The sequence below is a fragment of the Trifolium pratense genome, linkage group LG4 (genome assembly GCF_020283565.1).
Source record: "Trifolium pratense cultivar HEN17-A07 linkage group LG4, ARS_RC_1.1, whole genome shotgun sequence".
Classification (NCBI taxonomy): Eukaryota; Viridiplantae; Streptophyta; class Magnoliopsida; order Fabales; family Fabaceae; genus Trifolium; species Trifolium pratense.
Window position 1 is genome coordinate 42,616,088 of NC_060062.1, and position 12,464 is coordinate 42,628,551.

At 35.5% G+C, this 12,464-nt stretch overlaps 1 protein-coding gene across 1 annotated transcript; it reads left to right on the forward strand.

Annotated features, from left to right (window-relative positions):
• The first annotated feature begins 8,202 nt into the window (after positions 1 to 8,202).
• Positions 8,203 to 9,753, forward strand: LOC123922707. Its single transcript, XM_045975406.1, has one exon. It carries the CDS (start codon positions 8,203 to 8,205, stop codon positions 9,751 to 9,753), a length of 1,551 nt encoding a protein of 516 aa, XP_045831362.1.
• The last annotated feature ends 2,711 nt before the right edge of the window (positions 9,754 to 12,464 follow it).

Below are 12,464 nucleotides of genomic sequence, written 5' to 3' on the forward strand. Positions count from 1 at the left end.
AAACACTATGGGTACCAAAAGTCTTACTAAACTCAAATGCAGGAATGTCTGCTAGCAGTCAAGAAAAAGCCATGGTACTTGGACAGTGGCTGCTCGAGGCACATGACTGGAGACAGACACAGCTTCCTTTCCCTTGAGGAAAAGGAAGGAGGAACCGTTACCTTTGGTAATAATGAAAAAGCTAGTATCAAAGGTAAAGGTATAATAGGTAAAATTAATTCTGCTAAATTAGAAAATGTTCATTATGTAGAGGGTCTAGAACATAACTTAATAAGTATCAGTCAACTGTGTGATAATGGTCTTGAAGTAATTTTTAAAACTCATACATGTGAAATTAAGCAAATATCTACTGGAAAAACTCTTTTTAATGGATCAAGAAAAAAGAATGTATATGTCATATATCTAGATGAACTGCCTGTTGAGTCATGTTTTGTATCTCTTGAAAAGGATAAATGGATTTGGCACAAAAGGGCAGGACATGTAAATATGAGGACAATTGCAAAACTTTCTCAACTTGATCTAGTAAGAGGATTACCAAAGATAAGTTTTGACAAAGATAAATTATGTGAAAGTTGTACAAAAGGAAAACAAACCAAAAGTAGCTTTAAACCTAAAGACTTTATTTCAACTAAAAGACCTCTTGAGTTACTTCACATAGATTTGTTTGGACCTGTCAAAACTACTAGTCTAGGTGGTAAAAATTATGGCTTTGTTATTGTTGATGACTACTCTAGATACACATGGGTTTTGTTTTTAAAAAGTAAAGATGAATCTTTTGAATCTTTTAAAATCTTTTGTAAAAAGGTTCAAAATGAAAAAGGTTCAAATATCATTTCCATAAGAAGTGATCATGGTGGAGAATTTGAAAACTCCTATTTTGAATCATTTTTCAATGAAAATGGTATTTCTCACAACTTTTCTTGTCCAAGAACTCCTCAACAAAATGGAGTTGTTGAAAGGAAAAATAGAACCTTACAAGAAATGGCAAGAACTATGATAGATGAATCCAATGTTGAAAAATATTTTTGGGCTGAAGCTATCAACACTGCTTGCTATATCTTGAATAGAATGTCTATAAGAAAAGTTTTAAACAAAACACCTTATGAACTTTGGAAAGATAAAAAACCAAATGTCTCTTATTTTCACATTTTTGGGTGTTATTGTTACATCTTAAATATTAAAGATAATCTAGGAAAATTTGACTCTAAATCTGATAAAGGAATTTTCTTAGGATACTCTCTAACCTCTAAAGCATATAGAGTTTATAATCTAACATCAAAATCCTTAGAAGAAAGCATGCATGTAAAATTTGATGAATTTGATGATATATCATGTGTAAGAGAAATAGATGATGAAGATGAGCAAAACTCATCAAAAGAACAAGTTATAGAACAGGAATCACCACCACAAGAACCTCCTAGAACTTGGAAGGTTGTAAGCAATCACCCTCAAGAACAAATAATAGGTGACACTGCAGAAGGTGTAAGAACCAGAAGATCATTTCAAGTTGATGAGAACAATCTAGCTATGATCTCTCAAATTGAGCCAAAATCCATAGAAGAAGCAATCACTGATGAATCATGGATAATTGCTATGAAAGAAGAACTTTCACAATTTGAGAAAAATGAAGTTTGGAAGCTAGTACCAGATCCTTTAGACCATTCTATCATTGGAACTAGATGGGTCTTCAGAAACAAAATGGATGAAAATGGTAAGGTAATTCGCAACAAAGCAAGACTTGTTGCTCAAGGTTACAATCAACAAGAAGGTATAGACTATGATGAAACATTTGCACCAGTAGCAAGGTTAGAAGCAATAAGAATCTTACTTGCATATGCATCTCATAAATGTTTTAAACTTTTTCAAATGGACGTAAAAAGTGCTTTTCTAAATGGATTTTTAAATGAAGAGGTTTATGTCCATCAACCTCCTGGTTTTAAAGATGAGCAAAAACCTAATCATGTTTATAAACTTACCAAAGCTCTATATGGACTTAAACAAGCACCAAGAGCATGGTATGATAGACTAAGCTCTTTTCTAATTGAAAATGGTTTTTCTAGAGGAAAAATTGATACAACACTCTTTAGAAAAACAAATGAAAATGATTTGTTAATTGTACAAGTATATGTTGATGATATTATATTTGGTGCTACTAATGAAAAAATGTGCGAGGATTTTTCAAACCTTATGCAAAGTGAATTTGAGATGAGCATGATGGGAGAGCTCAGATTCTTTCTTGGCTTGCAAATCAAGCAACAAGATGATGGAATTTTCATTAGTCAAGAAAAATACATCAAAGATCTTCTCAAAAAATACAACATGAATGAAGCAAAGATCATGACTACTCCAATGCATCCATCAACAAATTTAGATAAAGATGAAAATGGTAAAACTGTGTCTGAAAAGGAATATAGAGGAATGATTGGATCACTTCTATATTTAACTGCAAGTAGACCAGACATTGTATTCTCAGTTGGTCTTTGTGCAAGATTTCAAACATCTCCAAAAGAATCTCATCTTACAGCAGTCAAAAGGATTTTTAGATATTTGGTGGGAACACCAGATGTTGGTCTATGGTATAAAAAGGGATCTCATTTTGACCTAAAAGCCTATTGTGATGCTGACTATGCTGGTGACAAGCTTGAAAGAAAAAGCACAAGTGGTGCTTGTCAATTTCTTGGTGAAGCTCTTGTAAGTTGGTGCTGTAGAAAGCAAAACACCATAGCACTCTCAACAACTGAAGCAGAATATGTATCAGCTGCAAATTGTTGTTCACAAGTGATATGGATCAAAAACCAACTTGAGGACTTTTCCCTAAGGTACACAAATATTAAAATTCTTTGTGATAATACTAGTGCCATTAATTTATCAAAGAATCCCATTCAGCATTCTAGATCTAAACATATTGAAATTAAACATCATTTCATACGTGACCATGTTTGCAAAAAAGATGTTGAATTAATATTTGTTGATACTGAATCTCAATTAGCTGATATTTTTACAAAACCTCTAACTGAAGATCGTTTTAATTTTATTAAAGAAAATTTAAGAATTATAAAAAATCCCAGCTGAATATTGTTGAGACAAAGTTTCTCCTCTTGGAGAACGTCAGGAGAACATTCTTTCCCTGAACAAAAAATCAGGTCTTAAAAAATGATCTAAGTTTTGGGTGAAAACTCTTAAATGTTTATTTCTCAAATTAATTATAATTTTTAAGTCCTTTACTCTTCCCATTACATTTGTCTCTCTCTTTCTCACGCCTTAACTATTTCTCTCTCTCCTTTTAGTTTTCCTAAGTACAATTTGCAACTATTCATAATTGTACTAAGCTACACCTAACCTATCTATCAAATCCTTTCCTATTCTCTAGACACTCTCTCATTAGTGGTTTATTTAATCAAAACAAAATCTACACTCTTTCATCATCACTTCCGTAATATCCTTATCTATTCTCCACTATTCATCAAACCCTTATCTCTTCTCCACTGTTCATCTTCCAAAATCAATTTTGCTTCTATGGCTCGTTTGAAGAGACCTGCAAACAAGAACAAAATGGAAAGTTGTTCATCCTCTTCTCAAAAGTCAGGTACCAAATCATCCTCCTCTACCTCTTCTAAATCCCTTTCAACTCGTGAAAACGAGATTGAAGTTCAATCAAATCCCTCAAATACGCCTCAAACAAACCAACCCTCTATTGAAACACAATCACCACCACCAACAACCATTCAAATCTCTGAAGTTTTAATTGGAACCATTCCAATTACTTGTAAAACTGTCATGGAACCCATTCAATGTTCTCAAACCGCTGCTGAAATCAAAACCACCACTCCAAAAATCAAAACTAACCCTATCACTAAGAAAACTTCAACTTCAACCAAAACCAAAAAATCAAAATCACTTGATGCTTCAAAAGTCAGAAAATCAAGTAGATTAGCCTCAGGTGCTGGGAGAAGACCAGCAATAGATAAAACGGTGTACTCTCTCTCTGATGATGATTCAGAAAATACACACTCAGGCTCTCCAAAAGCCAAATCTGTTCCTGAAATTAAAACCTACTCAAAAAGACCTTCATCGTCCAAACACCACACCAAACCTTCAAAATCTGAATCTTCTGAAGAAGATATCATGATTAGAAAACTCAAAAAACCTGCTCCTCTTATTCATGAGGATTGTCAACAAAGTTTTGAAATTTTTTCAAAGAAAAAACCTGTTCTTCCTGGTAGAGTGTATAACTTTGATGATCTTATCAACACAGATCATGACCTAACCCAATATACCAACCCTCTTGGATGGACAAACTTGTTCAACATTAGAGAAACTCATTATCCTAACCTTATATCAGCTTTTTACTTCAATGCTGTTATTTCCTCTGAACAAACCTACATTGCCTCTGAACTCAAAGGAATCAAATTCAAGGTCACTGAACAACTCCTCAGTGATCTCTTAGATGTACCCTCATCTGGTCACAAACTGTATGGAGAAAGCTGGTTCTCCATGGCAGGAGTGAACAAGGAAACATTCATGTCTGAAATCTATGAACCCGGAACATCTCTCAAAAATCCATCCTCTTCCAAACTTAAACTTGTGTTCAAAATGTTCCACAACATGTGTCTTCATGCCATCTTTCCCAGAAAAGGTAGCAAGGATAAAGTCACTGACAATGATATGTTGATAATGTATCATATGTTCAACAAAATTCCTCTCAACCTACCTTATGTCATGCTCAAACATATGGTTTCTGTCATTGAAAATGAATCCAGAAAAGTCACTCTTCCTTATGGAATGTTTCTAACAAGAGTCTTTAACAAATTCAAAGTAAGCTTTGAAGGAGAAGAAGGAAAGAATTCATCTACCACATTCTCCCTAAAGAACATTGGAAGAATGAAGTTCATAGGAGATATTGAAGACCACACCATTCCTGATCCAAGCCAGAAAAGAAAAAGAGAAGATTTTGAAAAGGATAGCAATCTGAACCTTCTAGCTGAAGCTGTGACAACACAGCAGGGAGACCATCCTGAGATCATTCTCCCAGTCTCAGCTCCAACAGAACAAACCAAAGAAACTGTAAGTGAAAAAACCACTTCTGCTCAGTTCAATCCTTTTGTATCCCTAGAGTTTGATAACCTAAGAAATGATTTTGGCAACCCTCAAAATCCTCACACCTCTGTCTTGAATAATGACTTTTCCACCATTAATAATCCTGTCAATACATCCATCTTCTCACCTTTATTAACCTCTCCACAAACCTCCTTTGACACCACAGATTTTCTGAAAAATTTCATTTCAACTCCTTCAGATTTTTCAAAAATCCATCAGCCTATCTATACTGATGCTGGTCCATCTCTGCCATCCTTCCCTCAAAACTTTGCTTCCATGCAATCTTTCTGCACTAGCTACCCATCAACTGATTCTGCTGCATTCCAAAACTCTGCAAATATACCTCCTTTTGACTCAAGACCCATCAAACAGTCAAAAGTTGAGAAAGATATGGCTAAGCTCTTTCAAGCCATCAAGATCAACAACACTCTGATGAACTACACTATCCATGAGCACCAGCTCTTTAGGACCTGGCTCACAGAAGAATTTTGCCCAGCTATGCGTATCAATCCACCTCCATTCAATCCTCCTCCACAAGTTCCTGATTTTCCAGAACTTGACCAGGATTCAAGCCCTGATCACTCTCCACCAGCTGATCCTTAGAAGCATTTCCTGCTGCCTCCCACCTCTTTTTGCTGTTGACAAAAGGGGGAGAATGAACTCTGTAGTAATTAGGGGGAGATTGTGAAGTTTTTAGACTCTTTTGAATTGTTATGTTTGTTTCTAATTATGTATTATCAGTCTTAGAATTTGTAGATATAGTTGGAAGTTGTTTTGGTTTCAACTTCTAATTGTATGTTGTTTGAATTCTAAGAATTAGACTATGTTTTAAATTACTTTTATGTTTTGAATCACTTTGTTTTGATCATTAATCATGTACCTGAACAATGTCATACTCTCTGATTATGAGTTTGATTAATGAATGCTATGTTTATGTCTTTACATACTTTTACTCAATTTGCATTTGCATATTTTATAAATTGATAAAGAATGCTAAAATTGAGGGGGAGCTTTATATGATTAAATCACAAGTATTATTACTGAATATGGTTTAATCAGAATCACAATCAAAAATTAATTAAAGGTTTTGTCATCATCAAAAAGGGGGAGATTGTTGAGACAAAATCCTATTTTGATGTTTTAAAGATAACAACCCTTAATTAAATTTTAATTTGATTCTGATCATTTTGTGATCTAACAAGTGCTCTTGAGTGATTTAATTTAAGAACAGATGCAATGGATTAAATTAATCTTGTTTCACTCATAAGAAAAGAATCAAACAAGTTTTAGACAAATCTGCAGTAGAAGAATGATCTCAGATTGGTCTCCAGACTTGTGTGTTCTAAAGCATAAGCACTTATTCAAGTCAACTGGTACAAGACAAGAAAGAACTTTTTAAGTTGGACTTATTAAAGGATCATAACAGTGCAAATAAGTCATTTAAGGCAAGGAATTGTTTTTGGTTCTTGAGCTTACTCGAATAAGCTTCTTTAAGGAATAATAACTTCACATCTTGCAACAAGGCTTTATGTTCTCCAAGAACATCATTAAAGAAGTTAATCTAGACCAATGAGAACTCAGCAACAAGTACATACAGCTTGCAATGAAGTTTCATTTCTGATCCAAAGTACAAGCTTATGACATGGGTGGCTACATTCTCCCATAAAATAGTACTTATCTCACTATTCATATGTCCTTTGAAGGACAAGTGAACAGTGGCTACTCTATGCCTTTTATGAAGAGTTTACAGCTGGTTGACAACTTGCAACAACTTGCAACAGCTATATTTTCGTTGGACCTTATCCACACCATCTCAGAGAATGGTCTCCAACGTCCTGGAGAATGATCTCCCAGTTTCTGCACTTAGGTGGCAATCTTATCCAAATGAATTCAAATCTTATTTTCCCACATGGGAAATACATTTGCAACGGATATACACTCAGAGACAACCCATTTACAGTTGGCCAAAGAATATTTCTGACCAACAAGTACAAGTGACTGTCAGAGACCATGAGAAGAACGATCTCCTGAAGCATCTGAAGGACAGAATCACATGGGCTGTTTTGTTTGTCTCTCAACGGCTATTTCTTCACTCACAACGGATATGTGTGATGTCCAAGCAACAAAGGAGCATCTCCATCTATAAATAGCATGTTGGTTTAATTGGAAGAGCAAGAACTTGAAGCACACAAAGCAATCTAAATACATTCCATCTCAAGCAATCAAGCTCTTCTTTTCACTCATACTCTAAAGCTCTCTAGAAATCTAGGATCATATTTTGTAGAGTACTTTGAGTGTATCAATTTGTAAGCTTCACATCCGGTTAGGTGTATAAGCTTAGATCCAAAAGAATCATTGTTAAATCTTTAGGATTCTCTCAAGTCAATTGGGTATAATTGATTGAGGTTACCTTGTAAAGGTAGAGCAGCTGGTTATAGCTGGATACTTTGTGATCTTGGTTTAAGATCATAAAGGGTCTTTGATCTGGGCTTAGATCAAAGGGAAGTTTTTCTGTAATCTTGGTCTAGATTATAGTGGATAATCTCACGCAAGTGGGGACTGGAGTAGCCCATACTATTAAGGGGTGAACCAGGATAAATTCTTTGTGTGATCTTCTCTTCCCTTACTCTTTTATTTGTGCAAACACTAACTCACACAAATCACTATATTGCACTTACATTTGAGGAGAACGTTCTCCAGTTAATCTAACCATTTACTATCATAGTGTGTTATTGTGCTTGAATCGTTTTTGCAGTTAGATTTTTAAAAGGGTCACAATTCAAACCCCCCTTTCTTGTGACAAACATTGTTACTTCACTGGGTAGATCAAAGAAGCAGATTTTTAACTTCATTCAAGAGAAAATCTGGGAAAAACTAAAAGGGTGGAAGGAAAAACACCTCTCTTTTGCTGGGAGGGGTACCCTGATCAAAGCTGTGGCACAAGCTATCCCAACCTACTTAATGAGCAGCTTCCTTATGCCTAAAGGGGTCTGTGATCAATTGGAGCAAATGATTTGTAACTTTTGGTGGGGCAGCTCAACTGATCATAGAAAAATTCACTAGATAAAATGATCAAAAGTATGTACCCAAAAAAAGCAAGGTGGCATGGGCTTTAGGAACCTAAGAGCATTCAATGAGGCCTTACTAGCAAAACAAGGATGGAGGCTAATCACCCAACCAAACTCTCTGGTGACCCAAATCATAAAGGCCAAATACTACCCTAAGGGAGACTTCCTAACTGCAACACACAAGCAGAATATGAGTTACACTTGGAGAAGCATACTACAGGCCAGTTGGGTGATTAAAAAAGGCAGCTATTGGACCATTGGGTCAGGTCAAGATATAAATATATGGGAGGACAACTGGATTCAGCAAAAAGGAAACTCTCCGGGAACCAGCTCCAAACCAAACAATTGTGGCCTCACTAAAGTTAAGGAGCTAATGGACAATAATTACAATGAATGGAATGCCTCCATTATCAATCAGGTTTTCAATCCCTATGAGGCACATATGATTCTCCAAATCCCTATCTTGGATAAGACACAACCGGATACTCTCACTTGGGATGGTACTAGGGATGGCACTTATACTATGAAATCTGGCTATCATGCCATCATAGACTGGGCAAATAACTCTAACAGTAATAATGCCACCTCTTCAAACTGCTCTATGGAGATATGGAAGGTCTTATGGAAATTAAATGTGGCCCCAAAACACAGTCACCTAATCTGGAGAAGCCTTAGAAACGCTATACCAGTAAAAGGAAGCCTCTTCAAAAGAGGAATTAGATGTGACCCTCTATGTCCTCGATGCTTAGACCATGTGGAAACTATCCAACACGTTTTCATGGATTGTGAATGGACCAAAAAGGTCTGGTTTGCATCCCCTCTAATCCTAAACCTTAACCTCAATCATCTAACGGAGTTCTATGACTGGATTACGTACATGATAAACAACACAGATAAAGAGTGCATGGAAAAAATAGTGGCTATCATCTACGAGATATGGAATGCAAGAGACCAATTGGTATTTCAGGAAAATGACTTACCTCCACAAGAGATTAGCGTCATTGCTCTCAGAAGACTTCATGAGTACCAAACCTATGGCGAGAAGCAGATCCCGGTCCAAAACCCTATGGCCAAGGGTTGCAGTAACAACACACGCTGGAGTCCACCACTTAGGGACATCCTGAAAGCCAATGTGGATGCTCACCTAAGCAGTGATGGCCATTGGTTTTCAGGTATAGTCTTGAGAAGGTCGGATGGGAGCATCGTTGGAGCTGCAACACAAAGTCATAAGGGATCAAGCGAGATTTTAATGGGAGAAGCTTTAGGTTTAAATGATGCTCTTGATTGGCTTGAAAAAATTGACGAACACCAGGTGATTTTGGAGATGGATTCTCAAACCATCGTAAAAGCAATCAAGGAAAAAGCAACAGTCAGGAAGAATTGGGGAAGGGTGGTGCGGCGATGCATCGGCTTCTTAGGAGAAAACCCTAACGCTGACATTAGATGGGTTCCTAGAAGTGCTAATAGGGCTGCCCATGAGATGGCTAAATGGACCGAACATGAGCCCAATAGTGAGTGGAGCAATTGTGTACCCACATGCATTTGGCCTTTTATCCAAAAAGATAAAGGTTTTGTAACTCCTGTTTAATTGTCAGTATACTTTCCTTTCAAAAAAAAAAAAAAATTGTTACATGTATAGCATAAATATATTAGAATTCATTTCCTCCTTAATATTTATGTAATATTATTACATACAATATTATTTTTTTGATCTTTTATTTATTTTCATGGTTTTTTTCTTCTTCTTTTTCTTTCATCTTTTTTGCATACATCATTAGAAATAAAAGATAATTTGATAAATTTACGTAATACATTAATAGTAGAACAACAAAAAGATGAAAAAAAAGAGGATAATATATATTTTTTTGTTGTTCTACTAGTACTACTAGTAATTAATATAGATTTTAGTGGATAATATATACTTAACTTACATACGACTTTAACAAAGAGGATAATATATACTTTCCACTAATATGGGCAGTTTGGTTACCCTACTTTACATGGTTATTGCACAACCAGTGCCACCATTTCCACCATTTTATATTTGTATGGAAAGTATATTCTTCGTCAATTCTTTTCAAACCTCTTTACTCATCTCATAAATGAATGCTTATCACAATTACCAGAAAGACTGTACTTAAATAATTGAATTATGCAATGTGGTTCTTAGATTTGTCAAAATGCATACATTCAATTTTTTTAAGTTTATAAATTTTAGCGACCGAGGGAGACGATGAAATCAATTAAAAACACTTGTGTCTAGACACGAGACCATGATTTCCTTATTTAGTAATTATTCATGTGACTTCTCTTACTTTTTTGTTTTTTTTGTATTCGACTTCTCTTACTTTTATATACATAAACTTGTATTGGGATTTAAATTTGTTTCTATTGCTATTTTGAGTACTTAAATCTCTTATGCTGTATTAGTTCTGGATTTTTCTTAGTGTAATTGACGCAGTACGAAAGCGTGAAGGAATAACAAGCGCTAATCCTATAATAAAAACACAGGTTCACAAGCAACAAACATGTTAGATAAGGTTCTGGAATCCACCAGATTTCCGGAATCCACCAGAAAGAGTAACTAACCTAGAATCCACTAGACTTCCGGAATCCACCAGAAGGAGTAATTTGGAATCCACCAAATTTGAGAAAAATCTCTGTATTTTTATTAAATCAAAATGTTGTCTTCAAGGCTACGATAGTTTAGCTTAAATAAGAGTGAAAAATAAAAATAACAAATCTCCTAAAAGATTGTAAAAGAAAATAACAAACCTAGCTAAATAAAAATAACAAATCTTGCTAAAATATAAAAATAATAAATGTAGCTAAAATATAAATTTAAATCTTCACTAAATCTTTCTAAAATATAGTAAAATTAAATCTTCACTATTTTTCAAGTGAACCTTTCTTGCGCGCCACTTGATCTTCAATCTGGTGCGGCCAACCTTCCTACATCAGTCTCTTCTACCTCAAAAGAACTCGACCCCGAGTTCTCATCTTGATAAAGGACCTCATCGACATGGTATTCATATATATTTGCTACATTAAAAACTTTAACACTTCTACATTTTTCAGCAACTGCTTTATTCTTCTGCCCAGTATCTTCTAACTTAGCCTTGACAGCTTCTTTAACATCCTTATTAAGCTCCTCTTCACTTTGCGTCATCAACAAGAAGCTAGACTTATTTTCCCTTTGGTTCTTTTCAAAGTGTAAAACAGGAGTCATAGCAATCTTATGTGTGCCCCATGTAAACATCATCACATTATCTCGTCCTCAATAAGTGATATCATTATCAAACTGCCAAGGTCTACCAAGTAAAACATGATAAACATCCATATCAAGAACATCACAAAGTACCTTTTCTCTGTAATGCTTTCCGATGGAGATAGGAACTTTGCAAGCTAGTGTAACTCAAAATTGGGAACCCTTGCTTACCCAACCGAGGGTGTATGGCTTCTGATGAGGTTCAGTGGATAACTTCAAACAGTCTACTAGTTTTTGCGTCAATTGGTATCAGAGCAGGTTTCCCCTGTTCTTTCGTGAATTGATCAGCCATGGGAGATCAACCGGTGACGAGGGCAGACTTTGACGATTTAGCTACAATGGTCAAAGCTTTTTGACGGCATTGACGACTAAGGGGGACGACGTCGCTAACAACAACCGAAACTTATCCAATAGAGCTTTGACCATTGTAGCTAAATCGTCAAAGTCTGCCCTCGTCACCGGTTAATCTCCCATGGCTGATCAATTCACGAAAGAACAGGGAAAACCTGCGCTGATACCAACTGACGCAGTACGGAAGCGTGAATGAATAGCAAACGTTAATCCTATAATAAAAACACAGGTTCGCAAGCGACAAACCTGTTAGATAAGGCTCTGGAATCCACCAGATTTCCGGAATCCACCAGAAAGAGTAACTAATCTAGAATCCGCTAGACTTCCGGACAGAAGGAGTAATTTGGAATCCACCAAATTTGAGAAAAATCTCTGTATTTTTATTAAATCAAAAGGTTGCCTTCAAGGCTACAATAGTTTAGCTTAAATAGGAGTGAAAAATAAAAATAACAAATCTCCTAGAAGATTGTAAAAGAAAATAGCAAACCTAGCTAAATAAAAATAACAAATCTTGCTAAAATATAAAAATAATAAATCTAGCTAAAATATAAATTTAAATCTTCACTAAATCTTTCTAAAATATAGTAAAATTAAATCTTCACTATTTTTCAAGTGAACCTTTCTCGCGCGCCACTTGATCTTCAATTTGGCGCGGCCAACTTTCCTACATCATCATCACT